The 17,566-nt window shown below is 41.6% G+C and overlaps 1 protein-coding gene across 4 annotated transcripts in view; it reads left to right on the top strand.

The window, feature by feature from the left end:
- The window catches only part of hps3 (HPS3 biogenesis of lysosomal organelles complex 2 subunit 1), a 28,157-nt gene that overhangs the window by 6,841 nt on the left and 3,750 nt on the right, over positions 1-17,566 (top strand). For 3 of the 4 annotated variants that reach the window (XM_057324924.1, XM_057324923.1, XM_057324925.1), the window contains 16 exons: positions 2,844-3,134; positions 3,382-3,559; positions 3,643-3,725; positions 8,809-8,995; positions 9,512-9,593; positions 9,803-9,957; positions 10,035-10,136; positions 11,131-11,239; positions 12,423-12,598; positions 12,720-12,897; positions 15,042-15,275; positions 15,360-15,545; positions 15,694-15,882; positions 16,210-16,314; positions 17,085-17,291; positions 17,455-17,542. In XM_057324924.1, the coding sequence (XP_057180907.1) occupies positions 2,844-3,134; positions 3,382-3,559; positions 3,643-3,725; positions 8,809-8,995; positions 9,512-9,593; positions 9,803-9,957; positions 10,035-10,136; positions 11,131-11,239; positions 12,423-12,598; positions 12,720-12,897; positions 15,042-15,275; positions 15,360-15,545; positions 15,694-15,882; positions 16,210-16,314; positions 17,085-17,291; positions 17,455-17,542 (2,550 nt within the window). The remainder of the gene's footprint in view (positions 1-2,843; positions 3,135-3,381; positions 3,560-3,642; positions 3,726-8,808; positions 8,996-9,511; positions 9,594-9,802; positions 9,958-10,034; positions 10,137-11,130; positions 11,240-12,422; positions 12,599-12,719; positions 12,898-15,041; positions 15,276-15,359; positions 15,546-15,693; positions 15,883-16,209; positions 16,315-17,084; positions 17,292-17,454; positions 17,543-17,566) is intronic. The other variant, XM_057324926.1, reaches the window with a different exon arrangement.

Raw genomic sequence — 17,566 nt, 5'->3', positions numbered from 1 at the left:
TTTTTACTTATGGTTTCTGATGGATTTCCACTAAAAATAAAATAAATCCACTCCTGTCTCTTCCTAGGTTTGGACTCTGTGCAGTGACTACATTGCATGTTGTCCAAGAACTTTAGCCATGCGTTTTCACAAGCGTCATGTACACCGCTGTCGCTTGTGAAAACAACAATGGCAGAGCGCGGTGGGTGGAACTGTGTAGATTAAGATTAACATTATAATAAAATCCGCTTTAGACGTCACAGTCGGAGCGAAATCTGAACGGCTTGATTTCTCACATGCTTGCAAGGAAAGGCACACCAAAACAAACTTACTGGGTTCTTATTTTTCACGTTTTCTGACTTGCAAGATGCACCGGGGACCCGATTATAGCATTTAAACACAGAAAAAGTGGGGTTTTCATCTGATGTCTCCTTTAAAGAATGCGACACACATGTGTGACGAGGGAGGCGGGGCGAGAGCCATGAGGGAACGACGCGAGGCCGGTGGTGCGAGTGATAATGAGTGTCAGCTGTGCGTTACACCGGTCTTGCATCTCTCACGGAGGAGCTCCGGAAGCATAAGAGAAGGAGCGACAGGAAGGTACGATGGGAGAGGACCAGGCCTGGATTTTATGTTATGGTTTAGTTATGTTTGTGTAGCTGGCAGTCGACCGTGAGGTGGCTGCCGGCCCTTTACTTAGGTTTATGCTTTGTTTATTTTATTAAAAGTTTATTTAATGTTTGCCGGTTCCCGCCTCCTTTGAACATTGCTACAGCATGTCTCCCGGAAATCTTGTGAAATTCAACCAATCAGATGATGACTTTGAATGTGCTGAAGTGTTTCCAGAAAAGTGTGCCATATGCATCAGACGTTCAGCCAACGGATCGTGGGTGTGACGTCTGAGCCTAGGCTGAGACTACTGATATTCTTACAAATATCCTCCTTTGTGTTCAGTAGAACAAAGAAATGTATACAGGTTTGGAACAACTTGAGGGTGAGTAAATTTCATTTTTTGGGTGAACTATCCATTTAAGAATGTTAGCTCAGTCACCTAAAGCCAGACATACACTTACACGACTGTCTGGATGATTGTGAATGTAATTTGTTCATGGCAACTGATCTTGGCCAGTCGGGTCTGTTTCTGTTGGGTTCATTCTGTGTTTACAGTCGGCAGATGAAGTCGTGTAGTGTGTGGTGTCTAAAGATTGTAGTCTAGTCTCTCTAAAGGTTAAGAACCAGTCGTCGTCACAAAGATTTTTTCCGACACTGTAATCTGTGAGCATGATGATGCACTTCAGTTCAGGGGGTGCAACACATTATCTCTCTGTAATATTGTGGCTCAGGTATGTCAGTTTATGGGATGTCTTTACTTGTATTATCTTGTAAAAGTAAAAGCACACCTCTGTTCACAAGCTGCATGGTTTGATGTCATGTTTGACCAAAACCTGCCTGCTTTCATTTCACACAGGAGCCTTGACTTATCACTGATGTACAGTTAAAAAATATTCATGATTGACTGGTCTTGAGGTGACATCAATTTTAGACTTGCTGACCCCAAAACAGTAAGAAGTGGAGTATCATTACACAAAAACACACAAAATGCTATTCACGACTTTATGGCTTTTTTCTGCTGTAATAAGGGAATACAGGCAATGGGCCTCATTGATGAAACATTTGTAAATAAATTAGTAAATTTCGAGTAATTTCCTGACCTGCCCGAAAACTCTCCTCCGTATTCACAAATACTTCGTAAACGTCAGATTTGATAGTAAAACGTGTGTATGTTAATGAATTCCAATCATTCGTAAATAACTCGTCATTCATAATTAGCATAATCCCTGCCTATGAATTACAGCTATGCAAATTACATATTTAGGAATGCTGTGGAATCTTCTGGATTCCATTCTCAGGTTTGGCACGTTATATTGCATAAATGCATAAGAGACTAAAAGGCTATTATGCCTAACAATAAATTAATGAATTAACATGTGTCCACCAAAACATTTGTAGCCAAGTGAAATAATGTCTGGTTCTCTTCTGAAAATGGCCAGCCGGTGGCGCTTGAGTGCTTTGGAGGCACTTCGATTTTTCCAGAGACGCGTTGGTTGCTGTGATTTGGAATATCTACAACAGTAACATGTTTCGTGTATCTTATTTTGAAAAATATTCCTGAATACAAAAATGCAGTAACCAGCAATATTAACTTCTCCATTGTTGTGTATGATGGTTGAACAATGTAGTGTTTGTCCCGCCCCTCCTCCTCTGTGATTGGACCGCTGTGTAAAAAGGGACTATGATGTGCTATCTGTTTTACCCAAAATTAAAGAGCAAAAAACTAAAGAAAGGCCTTGCAAGAGAACTTGTGAAATATCAATAAGAAACATCAAAACACAGTGTCATCGGTTTGTCTAAAAGAATACAGGACACTTGAATATTTTACACACCATTTACACGTGGTAGGGAGCAGGTGTAAATTTCTTTCGTACAAACTGACATTTTGAAAATACAAACATTTTCATGAATCCGAAAATTTATGAACAATTTACACAAAAAATAATTCTGCTCTTGTTTCATGAATGGAGACCGAATGTCTGTACATTGCCAAACAGCAACAATTCATTAAATTCCTTTATTGGCATTATTTCCCACTAATTTCTGATATGAATCCTGTTCATAGCACAGACGGTGTGGTTTGTGGTTCAGAAAGAGAGTCCCAAACTTTTGTCACCGGTCAAGTCTGAAATGTTGGGCACTCAAACAAATTCTGCAATGTTTAAAAGAGCCACTGTGTTTACACTCAGAAAGTCCGATTTATAAACATATATGAGACTGTAATTCTCTATGCGTTTGCATGACTGCTGCAGGTGATCTTCTGGTGGGTTGTGCCAAGAGTTTGGTGGTCTTCAGTCTAAAGCATCAGAAGCTGAGCGAGCAGCTCTCTCTTTTGGACTTTGAAAGGGTTCTGATTCTTCACGTCCAGGGCCTGAGCCCATCACAGGTGGCATTCTGTGCTGGATTTGTGGCTCTTCAGACCGAGTTGGAGGTACTGGTGGTAAAGCTCACCCAACAACAGAAGAACACACCAGACACAGGCCATCATCACGTGCTGTTACCAGATGACATCATCACTGACGCTGCTTCAGATGAGGATGCAGGTATTACTAACACAAACCAATCTACTTCAGTTAACATGGTTTTCCCAAGCTGAACTGAATCCGCCAATGGCACCGGCCTATACATACAGTACGACCATTTATGGTGCGATCGCTAGCCTGGGACGGTTACAATTTTAAACTTGCAGCAGGTTTTTCTGTCTATACAGGTTTCTTTAACGTAATGGTTAATGTACAGTACAGCTATTTGAATTTCACTTGTGTTTTTTCATGTTTGTCCGTCTTCGAGAGATGAAAAAAGATGGGTTCAGTCCCCTTCATGAGCAGGAGGACTTCTTCATGTTTCCGAAGCATCAGGAGATGTTGGGCAGTGAAGCTCAGGACTGTGGCACATCTTTTCTTCTGGAGTGGACGGGTATAGAGGTGGAGAGGTCGGAGGACATGAGCATATGCTATGTCTTATACAGGTATAATAAACTCTGTGGAGAAATCTTTCTCAAGTTAACCGTGACTGTTGTCAAGTGTTAACTTTCTAGTGTGCTCTTTCTAGGAGGTTTGCACCTGATTTCTTTCAAGGTTGCAGCGTAGAGGAGACGCACTTGCATTCCCTACAGCTCCACCCCATGTTTACTGGTGAGGAAGCTAAAAGTGTTGCTGCAAAAAAAAAGTTATTTCCTCTTCAATGCTGTCAGGTACCTTTCCTGTGACATTTACGTGCTAAATGTAAACAAAGAAATCATTGAGGGCACTTGTGGACAGCGTGTCTGTGACCCACGGCAGCCGTAAATAAACAAACCGTTGACTGAAGACTGCTGTCTGACACTTTTAGAAAGAGTGGTTATTCATTTCATTATTATAAGAGTGTGCTGTTAAAGGTCCAATGTGTGATTTTTTGGAGGATCTATTGACTGAAACGCAATATAATATACAAAACTATGTCTTCAGAGGTGTATACTGCCGTCCAAAGGCAAAACGTAGTGACTACACATTTGGTCAAAATTGAGTTAAGGTCTGTAACAGGCTTTGTGACATCTGCTCTGTCTTGTGACAAAGTCTCCTGCTTCAATCTTATTTAAAATTGCAGTATCTACAAAATCCAAGCTAATACCAAGGCAAACCGCAGTAAGTGAAGTTACTGCGTTCTGGTTTTGTTTTCCCGGCTTTGACACCGCAGATGCTGTGGTCTGCCTTCGTAGCCGTAGCACTCACACAGAACCAACAATCCAACCAGCTAGACTACAATGGCACAATCCCGTGGTCAAATGATGGTTGAACTCGCGTTAAAACGCAAATATCCAAAGACGGGTAAGGAAGATCGCAAAATATTAACTCCTAGCAAGGCAAATGACAACTTTATAAAAAAGTAACATTAACTAGGCAGCCGCTAGCAAATTAAACAGACATTAGCCTACCTTCTCCATTGAAGGCAATATCCACTCTGACACTCGTAATGATAATCCGATTTATAATTGCGTTGATGTTCGTCGATTCGGACATCTTTCAGGCAGATAATCCAATTGTAGTGACAAGGGTTACTCCCTCAAAAGTTTGCTGGCTCTGGTAAAGTTATTGTTATGCGCAATTAGCTAACAAAAGCTGCGCCTCCTCAGCAAAGTGACAACCCGAAGTGCACCCGGCATCAACAGAAGTAGCTGTCAATCCACCTTTCTTCTTCTTCTTGTTTAATGACAAATACCTCCTCAGGAGCATTATCGCCACCTACTCCAGGCTACTGGATGTCAAATTAAACTTACATAGGCGATGAGCCTGAATTTTGAAATCAAACCGCCAGTGTTTGCGATCCACAATTTGCAAACCACGTTAGATCACATGATTGAGACAGAATAAATCAGCCTTAATTGCCAACTCAATAAAAAGATGGATGCAACCGCTTTTATGATTATAGATTTTGGTCTTCAATGAACCAAAGAGAGCGCACGTCACTCCTCTTCACTAAGTTACATTGGTTCCCTATAGTCGCCTGAATCAAATTCAAGACTCTGTGTTACGACTCTGCTTTATCTTGTCAGGGATTTCTTGGTCTTGTGGCAGAGTCGTGGCAAAGCCTTATGTTTAGTGTGAGAAAGCCATGAGGTGTTTATCTTTTGACACTCCATGTGTTTTCTCGTGTCTTGTCATTGGCCCCGCCCCTCTTGTTTCCCGTATTTGCTTCCCTGCCATGTTTCATTACTCTCACCTGCCCTGTGTCATTTTCCCTCATTTGTGTTCCCTTTAAAATGCCTCATGGTTCATTGTCCTGTGCGCTTCGTTATGTTTTGTGTGACCCCGTGTTCCCGCGTCTCAGTCTTGCCTTGTCCGTGAACCTGTTTATATAAGTGAGTTTTTTAAGTGTTCGTTGGTTTCTGCTTTGCCCCATTGCGGGAGGTTTTTCTTTGTCTTTTAAAGCATTTTTGGTTATTGTGTATTTTATTTTGTTATTAAAGTCTGTTGTGTTTACCCCCTCCTTCTGTCTGCGCCTGGGTTCTGTCCGCCACCGTCCGTGACAGAACGAAGCGCCCAAAATGAACCCAGCAGACAGCGAGGAGGAATTTTCACGGTCTTCCCTGCGGACCCGCCAAGCCCATCTCCTTTTTGGGGTCCGTCAGGGAGACCGCGGAATAAGCGATTTTGTCCGGGTCTTTGCAGCGGCAGCAGGAGAGACAGAGTTCGGTGAGGCGGAACTTAAGGTCATTTTTAATGGCTGCCTCACCGAGCCTCTCAAGCCGTCGGAGACCCGGATGCTGGGCCCCCTGGGGTTCTGCGACATGGCCAGGTACGTGATCAACCGGGATGACCCCTGGCCATCCGTCCCTGACTGGGTGTCCTCCTCACTGGCTACCGTCCCAGAGGATCACGTCCTGGCCACTGTCACCCTGGGGGACTCTGTACCTCCCTCCGCTAGCTCCGCGGCCCTTGGTCCTCCTGTGACCCTCCGTGGCAAGCGGGGAAGGAGGGAAATGTCTACGGACTCCTCCGGTGCGGAGCTAGCCACGCCCTCCATCACCGTCTCGCAACCGACCACAGGCCCTGCGGTTCAGTTGAAGAAGAAGAGGCAGCGGAGAGGGGCGCGGACTCCAGTACAGCCTGTGTCCAGTCCAGCACCCAGCCCGGTGCAGCAGCCGGCGTCCCAGCCGGTGATCCAGCCGGCGGCCCAGTAGGTGCTGCAGCCGGCGTCCCAGCCGGTGCAGCAGCCGGCATCCCAACCGGTGATCCAGCCGGCGTCCCAGCCGGTGCAGCAGCCGGCGTCCCAGCCGGTGATCCAGCCGGCGTCCCAGACCGGTGTCCAGTCCAGTGGTCCGTCCTGCCCAGCCGGCCTTCCAGCCGGTGCAGCAGCCGGCCTTCCAGCCGGCGTCAAGCCCTGTCCAGCCGGCCTTCCAGCCGGCGTCAAGCCCTGTCCAGCCGGCCTTCCAGTCGGCGTCAAGCCCTGTCCAGCCGGCCTTCCAGCCGGCACCCATCCTTGTCCCGCCGACGTTCAAGTTGGCGGCCCCCCCCAGGACTTCTCCCCCTAAGTCCCCCAGAACTCCGCGCCCTCAAGCGCACCCAGGGACTAGGACTGTTCCCCCCATAAGCCCTTGTCTGTCCCCACCCCCCCTCCCATGTTTATTATTTTTGTTGTCTCACCCCAGCCCGCTGTCATTTTGTCATGTTTACCATTAGTTATGTTGTCTATATGTATTTGGATTTTGTCACCCAGTCGGTCTTGTCTCGTTAGACTGCCCCTTGGTGAGCACCTGGAGGTGCTCATTAAAGGGGGGGCTTCTGTCACGACTCTGCTTTATCTTGTCAGGGATTTCTTGGTCTTGTGGCAGAGTGTGGCAAAGCCTTATGTTTAGTGTGAGAAAGCCATGGGGTGTTTATCTTTTGACACTCCATGTGTTTTCTCCATGTGTTTTCATTTTCCCTCGTTTGTGTTCCCTTTAAAATGCCTCATATTTCATTGTCCTGTGCGCTTCGTTATGTTTTGTGTGACCCCGTGTTCCCGCGTCTCAGTCTTGCCTTGTCCATGAACCTGTTTATATAAGTGAGTTGTTTAAGTGTTCCTTGGTTTCTGTTTTGCTCCATTGCGGGAAGTTTTTCTTTGTCTTTTAAAGCATTTTTGGTTATTGTGTTTGTCCCCCATCGTGGGATTTTATTTTGTTATTAAAGTCTGTTGTGTTTACCCCCTCCTTCTGTCTGCGCCTGGGTTCTGTCCGCCACCGTCCGTGACACTCTGCTCCTGGCGTAGAAGACAACCACTGATTTGGCACCCCCTTACCTTCACTCGCTAATGCAGACGTATATACCCGCTGATCACTACGCTCTGCAAACGAACGACGTCTTGTGGTGCCATCCCAAAAAGGTAAAAGATCTCTCTCACGTACCTTCTCGGGATCGGTTCCACATTTATGGAATGATCTGCCCGCTGCTACAAGATCAGCAGATTCTGTAGCCATCTTTAAAAACTGTCTGAAAACACATCTCTTCCGTCAACACCTGACTGATCAGCTCTGACTTCTATCTCTTTCCTACTCTTTCAAAAAAAAAAAACCTTGTATAAAAAATGCTCTGTATACTGTGATAGGCTATATGAGACCAATTTTCTTTTTGCACTTATGCTTTTTGTTGTCCTTATGTTGTTCCAATTGCTTCCATTGTTTCCCTCATCTGTAAGTCGCTTTGGAGAAAAGTGTCTGCTAAATGACTAAATGTAAATGTAAATGTAGATTTTATTTCATAATCCGTAAATATAACAGAACTGATTAGTTTAATTAGTGTGCTGTCATATTTGTTCAATAATAATTATCTGCTTTTCAACTGTCAGAGTACATCTTGCCAATCAGTTTTTTGGATTTCATAGATAGCTATGAATCCGAATGAGAAAAACTTTGTGGTTAAAGGAGCATTGCGATAAGATGACTCTTAATCTTGAAGCTTACTTTTGAGCAATTTTAACATTCCCAACGAGCAAAGATCAATAAAATTATTAAAGTTATTTAAAACAATTAACATGTAGTAAGAAACACAAGAAGAAAGCTGGATGAAGACATTTAGTTTGTAGATACTGCACTTTGCTTTTGCGATAGTGTTTTGGTTTTGTAGGGTCATCCAGTTAAATAAAATGTCTTCCTAATAAGGCATTACATAAATTCATTACCACTAATCTGCCCACAACACGTTTGACTGGCTGGTGTAAAAACTTTAAAGGCATTTTTCTCAGTTTCAGTGTTTGCATAGTTACTGCACTTTGCCTTTGTAGGGCAGTATAAAGACCTTACATAATGAAGCATTATGCTTTTATTATCTTAGAATGAGCTATTTTTATCTACGTACACCGCGGGTCCCTTTGCATGTTGTTTCTACATTATCTCTAAACTTACAAACTGCTCTACAGAGCACGTTTCATAAATACGTTATCTCCTTTGACAAAGAAGTGGAAATGCGATGGCATCTTTGTCCTGTGTCAGCCACCGTAGTGCTTCAAAAGGGAGGGATGGGGTGAGCCATTGGTTGCAATTTGTAAACTCACCGCTAGATGCCACTAAATTTCATACACTGGACCTTTAAAGTCTACAATATTACTCGTATACTCGCTATAGAGTCGTGTGAAAAGCCTAGAATGTGTAAACTTCACTTATCTGCAGTTGGGACACTCTCCACCACACGTCTGTTTCATTATGTCAATAACTTTTGTTCTTATTCTTCATCTTTGTGGTTCTGACTGGTTTCTTCCTACTAGTTACACAGGAGGAATCCATAATTTCTAAAGGAGAAGAACCCACCTGTATGTTTGTTTTCTTCTCTTTGCCAAACACCGGCTACATGTACAGTTTAAAGGACTCGGTAGAGCTTGTATCAACCTACCAGTATCCTGAAAAAACCCATCAGGCTGTGCTTAGCAACCAGTTCCTCTATGTCATCACCAGGTAACACATTTCATATTCCCTTAAATACAAGCTGATCTTACACTTTAATCAAAAGTACCGTAAAAATATAAATTGTGAAGAATTTTGTCACCTGTCAATTAGAATTAACTATGAACTAACATTGAACATCATTCTTCAGCATTTATTAATCTTAGTTTATCATGTTAATTTCAAGATTTACTGCAGTTTTGCAGTCAAAAGTTGTTTCTGTTGTCAATACATGCTGTGAAAATATTTTCATGAATGAAACCTTTTTGCAAAGTGTTACTGTGTATGTTTTTGGAAAGCAGGAACAGTGTTGTTCTGTAGTTTTTCTGTAATACAGTGATTGGTCCATCACAGCATTCCGTTGCATGATGATGTCGAACTGTTTTCCCTGCTGTTTTTCCTACATGCTGTCCTAGTAATTTCATGTCTGTCAGGTGTAATAAACTTTTTTCAGCTCACATAAATATATAAATATATATATTACTGTCAGTAAAACATGTTTTTCTTTATTGACTGTGTTTGGTGTAGGAATGCTCTGCAGTGTTTCACCGTCAGGTGTAGTGCGGTAGCGGCACGGGTGAATGATCCCTACATTGACACCACTATGAAGGTAATGTCTGTCATCACTGTGTCCTGTCTATTTCGTTCTACGTAACACATTTATTGTTTAACAGCATTGGGAATCCTTAAAAGCTAAGCCACGTTTCCAAGCAACACAATTGCTTTTAAATTTGTGAACAGGGTCCTGATGGGTAGTTGATGATCTGATGTTACCAGTGAAATCTTGTAAAGTTTTGATGTTGCTTGGTGTTGATTTAGGCATGCCCGCCCATCACAATGGAGGTGTGCGCCCTGCGGATCCAGCTCTTCATCGGCCTGAAGGCTGTCTGTCACGACGGGAATCACATTGTTCTCCTGACAGCTGCCGATGTGGACAACAGAGAAGATGTAGAGAGGCCGGCCCGCAAAAACACGTAGGTCTATCTGTGGACACCTGCAGACAAGAGATTTACTCCGAATATCTGTCTGATCTCCTTTCTGGTTATTGTAGTGAATCGAGAGAACACAAAACCCTGACAGGCATTTTAGTAGCTGTAGGTCTAGAGCCGTCTTCGACAGCAGCTCTGGAAAACCTTCTGTCCAGATCTTTACTGTAAGTTAGCCAATAGCATGACTCTAACAGTCCCTCCTAACCTGCCACTGTGTGACTCTTACTGTATATAATTCATCTAACACCACCATTTTGCTGAAGAGTATCTCTCTTTTAATGTTTTATCTGTGTGCAGAACTCCTAAGATTTCCCAAAAAATCGCCATTGAGAGTTACGTACATGCTCCACCCCTTGAATGTTTCTTACATTTGTATTCTGCTTTTTGCTACCAATAAGAGTCCGCTGTGTTCTCCCAAATCAATACGGAAAGTCTGCAAATGATGTTAGAGTAACAGTATAATGTAAATAAGGGCTTTGTTAGGCATGCGTTTCATCATTTTCAATATGACACAGTCTTGAGTGGCTTGTTGATGCTATACAATGGTTACCACAATAATTTTAAGATGTTTATTTTTCATTAAGTGACCAGATGATGAGTCACTGTTCTTCTGTTGAATGGATACTATCTTAAAAAAAACAAAGGTTTTAGAAGTGTTTTTTGCAGACGTATCATAAGAGAACCATTTTTGGTTCCCCAAAGAAACTTCAAGTCAAGAGTCTAAAGATCATTTTTCCTCTACAAAGAACCTTGCGTGAAACTGAAACATAATGCAGATTTGAATGGTTCTTTATGAAACCACACAGGACATCTATGGCATTGTTTAGCGTCTTTATTTTTAAAAGTGTTGAGTCCCTGACATAAACTGTAACAGAACTTCTCAACTGCAGGTGTTATGACGTGATACACATGGACACTGAATGAAAAGCTCTGTGTTATATGTAGCATGACTGTTGATCTGTCAGTATCCAGGACTGTAATGATCTGTTTTATAATCACCAGTAATCCGCTGTTGTTCCCCAGTGAAATGTGTTTATCATTTTTGTAGAAACGTGAGCTCAGTTACTAACTTCTAAAAGCAGAGTGTGTCAACTAACTCAACCCATTGAAAGCATTGATGCTTTCTGACTGTTCGTCATGTTCCTTTATGTACCTTAGATCCAGAAAGACCTCCGTCTGCAAATCCACTGAACCGACAGACAGCGGTCATGGCTGGAATCTCTATGTCATCACGTGTGTGTCCACACTGCAGCTCTACCAAGAAATAGTACTGTATCTTTCAAACTTCAATTCGATTTTTATTTACATAGTGCTTTTTACAATTTTCATAGTTGCAAAGCAGCTTTACATACATCATAATTAAAAAATGAATAATAATAGTAGTAGTAGGAAAAAATTAAAGACAGTACATGATATTAAGATACATACCTTTGTCTATGCAATGTCAAGTCAAGTCATGTCAACTTTATTTACATAGCGCTTTTTACAATATTCATTGTTACAAAGCAGCTGTTCATAAAACATATTGACTATAAGCAAAACATTTAAAGCACACATTTAAGATAAGGGAGAGAGAAACACAGTTCAAATGTTAAACGGACTATAAATTCCTATATGTAATATTAATTAAGTAAAACTTTAAAATAAATAAAGTGTACACTGATTAAACTAATGCTATAAAACTAAATGCTATGATGGATTGTCAGAAACTGTCAATTGATGAAATATATTTAATTATATAAGGTAAATTATTATTTAAAATATTGTTATCCAGACTGGAAATCTAAAATTACAACTAGAACAATTTGCAATAATACCAAAATGTGGAGAAAGAATATATTTGTTAAAGTTAAGGTATGTTAACGCCCATGAAAGTTGTTAAACGTAAACTGTTTATATTTATGAATTCAAGGTATAGTTCACCCAAAAAATGAAAATTCTGTCATTTACTCAGACGGTTCCAAACCTGTATAAATTTCTTTGTTTTACAAAACACAAAGGAAGATATTGGAAGAATGTCAGTGACCAAACATTTACTGTCTTAGTAGGAAAAATAAATACAATGGGAGTCAATGGGGGATGAGAACTGTTTGGTCACTGACAATTTTCCGAATATCTTCCTTTGTGTTCAGCAGAACAAAGAAATTTAAACAGGTTTGGAACAACCTGAGGGTGAGTATATGAACGAGACCACGCCTCTCCGCCACTGCTCGACCGCCCTCTAAACATTCTCAAAAACCACTGGGTCTGGTCTACTTGAAAGTTTGTTGTAGCTCAGAACTGCCCACTAAAGACATCAAGAAACTTTTCTGATTAACATCTAGAGAAACCAATCACAGTTTTTATGTGGCATTTAGGGATAATACAGCAACCGGCGATAGACCGTAAATGGTAAAACAGTGGTTTCACGCATATGTTGTGTCTAAAGGTTGTGTGCTTGTTTGTGTCAGGTGGAATACAGTAAGCGATATGAGCAGTCAAGTCCTCTCTCTCAGAGCTGTGTTCATCTGCTGAGTGAAGCTCATCTTCTCCTGCGTTCAGCACTGCTCACACAGCAGGACTATGAGCCTCACCTGCAGCAGGCCTTTCAGGAGAGCTGCGCTCACTTAGCAGACTGTTTTAGCAGGTAAGTTCACCCAAAAACAAACGTTTGCATCATCACATCATTTATTCACCGTCATGCCATCCCAGATGCTTTGTTCGGTTAAGCTTTCTTTAGTATTGTGATGCATGTGTGTGAAATGCAGGTTGGATAAGAAGGATTGTCATTTGGCTCTGCCGTACTATAACATTTCCGGTCTATCTGTGACTGATGTTGTTCAGAGGAACATGGCCATGTGCAACTTCTCGTCTGGATACGGCAGAGGATTTCTCTTCTATCTCAAACATTCACTCTATGAAGGAACCGTGGAGGAGCTCAATGAGGTGCACAAGACTCTTTTAAGAAAAACAGATAAACATGTTATATGCATACAGCATTCTCAAATGAAATCAGTGTCAGTGTAAACAGTGTAAACAATCTCTAAATGGCCATATAATCTCATTTATTAGCATAGAATACAAATATAATGTTACAAAAGAAGATACTAATTGGTGTCCCATGACTTTAAGTATTATGACCCAATCATACCAAGAACAAAGCTAGAAGTGTGCTTTTAGTGTTTATTTAATTCCAATTTTTATAGGGGTCTTCATGTTTCCCACTGGTCGCACTGGTGCGACTCACTTTCTCAGTTGGTCGCATCAACTTACAGTACAATTTAGTCGCACCCTTTTTTATAGTAATCATAGTGACCTTTCATGTTGATGAATCTTTCTGTTAATTTGTCACTATCTTATAAAATAGCCAGCTATAGACTGCCTAATATTCGCGCTTTAGCGCTTGTGCTTTAGCATCTATGCACTGTGCACATGTACACAGCTAATGAAAGTACAGGTAGGGAGGTGCGAATCAAACTTGATTGGTTAACAGGCAGGGTTTTTCCTGGGTCAAAAATGGTCTTCCGTGGTGGGTGACAGCCATGGTTATCCACAGAAAGAAACATTTTATTTGTTATTTTATATTGTTTTTATTATTTCGTTTTATAACTTCTTTCAAGTTATATGTTGGCTATGAAATGATCTGACACAAATATAACCTGTCACTCTTCACTATACTCCTTTATTGCCCTATTTGCAAAAAGCTGTAATTTTGCCACTGGCCTTTATTTGCCAGACCTTATTTTTAAATCGTTCTTTTTACCAAATAAAATAAAATAAAATTAACTAGCTCAAAACTCAAAAGCGACTCAAAACTAAATTATTATATATGTATTGTCATAAATAAACTTTTAATACTAAATCTTACTAACCACTCTTGTTAAATGGTCTAAGCACGCTTCTGATGTGTTTTGAGTGACTGCTTTGATGGGTTCAGACAGTGAGTCTCGTAAATTCAGTGTTTGACAGGTCACGAATCGGACATTAGCTGACATTGACACGCTGTTTGTTATTCACAACTGTTAGGACATAGCAAAAGATAGAAGTTAACACGGAAAACACTTCACTGGATAGTATTTTTCTTTTATGTCAGCTGCATGTGCGGAACACTTGTCAGGGAAGAAACCGCAACATGTTTTTTGAGCACAATCACACTCTCAAAAATATTATCTGAAAGCGCCACATGAAACATGGTTTCTTTCTTACAACCTTTTATCATCTTGTCAGTTGCTTTTGATTAACGTGTGAGGGAGAGAGACAGCTCAGAAACCAATGCGTTCGACTTCATTAAGCGCTGCACAGAACGAGAGCTTACAGAGCAGTCTGTCTCCGGTGCTTTTATGCCGATCAGTCTGCGCAACACCAAATTAAGTAAAACACACACTTTAGTTTGGTGACAGACTCTCTGCTCGCTCTTTCCTCCACTTATCACAAGTGTGTCATTCACCACTCATAAATCACATTAAATGTTAAAATAAATCTTTGGCGGGGGAAAAAATCTGTTTTACGCACTCGCACCAATGCGACCGTGTGAAATTTTACCTCGCATATTATAAAAAATGATCGCGTTTTTGTAACCATTTTGGTTGCAGTCTAGAGCCCAGTTTTGCCTATTTTTCAAATTATGTTTATGTTGTGCTAAACAATGGGTGTTCATGTTTTGATTTTCAAAAAATGCTTTATATATAACATATTTCACCTGTGTTTTACACCGTCATCTCGAATCTCAGAAAACGGGCTGTTGAGTTCCTGGTTCTATGAAGTCCATCCTTCCGAAACGCTCTAAATGGTCAAGCTGAGCCAGACTTTTGTGATTAGTCTACCACTTAGATTGTGTGTTGAGTAGTCTCTCCCATCACCCTAGGGTGCAGGAATTCTGCAATTTTGGGATTCGGTTATCTTCCTTTTTTGAGAACTTTGAGCTTTGCAACTTCGCAGATGTTGTTTATGCACAAACAGCTATACTACTTACTGACTAAATTTAAAAAAGTGTAATTCTATAAGAATTCATCATTGAATTTTGGAAATGATTTACATTTTTTGGTAACATGGAAACAAGAAACATGGGGATGACATGTCTGTTATTCTAGGGCATGGCCAATAAAGTGCTGGAAATCTTTAGCGTGGCTGAACCCACTGAGCTCCCTCATGTGGTGAGCAACCCATCCATGCTGAGAGCCAATCCTGACTGTGCCATGACCCACCTGAGACAGCTGGACATCTCTGGAACCTCGTCCATCACCCTGTCTCTCTCTATAGCCTCCCTGGCACTCCGCAAGGGCGATCTACACACATACAGGCAGCAGATGGACCGTCATGCCGAGGTGAACTGATGCACGATCAAAGTTGACTGCTGTACTGAATTCAGTAGATGACTGTATATGAATGTGTGTTGGTTTCATATGTAGATGCTGCAGGTGTATGGCTTCCTAGAGGAACCCAAACTCCTGCTGCATGGCAGAGGAAAGGCCGTGGTGCCCACTGTACTGGCACAACACCTGCGAGACACACAGGAGGGGCTGCTGGTGGCCGCGGTCGTGGCACTGCACGAGAACAGACAAATCAGACTGGAGGAGGCTGACTTTTTCTTTCAGGTGCATTCTAAAGGCTTTATTTTATATGAGGTTCACTTATAATGTTAGTGATGCTTCAATAAACATGTGATCTTTCACAGTTTCACCTCCAGTGAAGCAGGATAATGTATTCGTGTGGATAATGTTGTCTGTCATTCCTGGTTGTCAGGAGCTGTGTAAAGATGAGATTCAGAGGGCTCCTCAGTTACTGCTGGATTTCTGGGAAGCTTTGTTGGTAGCATCTGCTAATGAGTCCATCATACAGGAGCTGCTGTTTCATCTGGTGTCTGTCTACATCGACCGGCTCACGTGTCGAGATCTCTCAGGTGTTAAAGCCCTCAAAACAGCTGACGACCTGGTGAGCATCATCAGGCATTACTGTAAATTAAAGTTCAGTCCAATTTCCATGGTCAAAACCACAGTGCTTTTACTCTTTAGTAAGATGAGTGAGGTGTTCTGTTTGACTGTGGCCCGAATCAAGCCAAATAATGATATCTGCTTTCTAGATATGCCTTGGGTCTGTTATAGATTTCCCAAGTCAAGCGTCACTATTTTACCTGTAATTGTTTTAAAGAAACACATTTCGTTATAAAAAGCAGTCAGATTATACATCAGAAAACAAAGACTTTGACTTTTATGTCACTCATGGCATTCTTAAAACTGTCAAGTATTTCTTTATGCGCAGATAAACTCTTGCTGTCATTACGGAATGTTGTATCCGTGGGTGAGCATCCTGACTCCCGTCCAGTTTGGCATCGCTCATGACCAGCAGGACCTACACAAACTCCAGGTGTGGACTAATATGCAGTAGCTCTGTTCTTATCAAATGACACAAATGTCAGCATAGTAAATAACTGTTGTAAGACTGACATGAGCGATTCAAAGATCCGAGTTACGACAGATCTTCTGAACTCATACAGCATTTCTTAAAGGGGTCATATGGCGGAAGTACTTGTTTTTCTGTGTTTTTGGTGTGTTATAAGTTGCCCATGCATGTATTAGACACGTAAAATTGCAAAAATGACAGTGTGGGAACAAAAGATGCATTATTTCTAAAAGCGAATGCTCAACCAGACCTGCCTGAAACGCCTCGTGTAACCACACCCCAGCGAATCTACGTAACTTCGTAACATGATTTGACTAAGACTGCCCAAATCTACACGTAGTTAAGGTGGGCGTAATTGTAAATCTCATTGTATCGCCTGTCAGTACAATTGCTTTGGAACCTGATGTTCCGAATATGGTAAGAGGCGTTACATTTCCGTGAAATGCTTGCAGTATTTGACCAATCACTACGCACTGGTGAACTGGCCAATCATAGCACACCTCGCTTTTCAGAGCCATGAGCTTTGTAAAAAATCAGCGCGTTTCAGAGAGGCGGTGTAAAGAGGAGATACAAACATGCACGGTATGTGGAAAATACAACGTTTTTTAAACTTTAAATGGTGTATACACATTGCGTTACATCTAAAACAAACAATAATATTCGTTTTAGCTGTGCAATATGACTCCTTTAATGTTGGAAGCGTGTGGTTTTGTTATTGATGATTTCTCCTGTAGTCTTTACTGTGTGGTCCGACGCTGGAGGTATCGTCCATTCTGCCTCTGCTGGAGAAGCTGTCTGACCGTGATAACACCGGACTAAGTGTACATGTGCTATGTGCCACTAAACTGGGCCAACACGAGGGCTCTATCAACAAGCTTCTAGAACGCTGTCCACAAGCCATCATCTCCTACGCCAAACATGAGCTACAGAACGAGAAACTGGTGACAAACTTTACTGACACTTACATATGTCAAATTGTTACACAAGCCCAGATGTTTAGTCTGTTTACTGTCAAGGTGGCAAATGTAAAAATGTTTTCAAATCAGGGTTAGAAAAACCCTGATTTGAACCCTGCTTTTTAATTGGTTTGTCTGTTGTCTTCAGTGTCTTTGGTGGCAGAAGCTTTTCCCTGAGCTCTGTGAGAGAATCAGAAGAACAGGAAATGACACCACAATCCTCTCTGCACTCCGAGGTTCATTTTAACTTTTGTTTTTTT

This window comes from Triplophysa rosa, linkage group LG25 (assembly GCF_024868665.1).
Source record: "Triplophysa rosa linkage group LG25, Trosa_1v2, whole genome shotgun sequence".
Taxonomy (NCBI): Eukaryota; Metazoa; Chordata; class Actinopteri; order Cypriniformes; family Nemacheilidae; genus Triplophysa; species Triplophysa rosa.
Note: the sequence above shows the minus strand (reverse complement) of the source record. Positions and strands in the feature narration are given on the sequence as shown.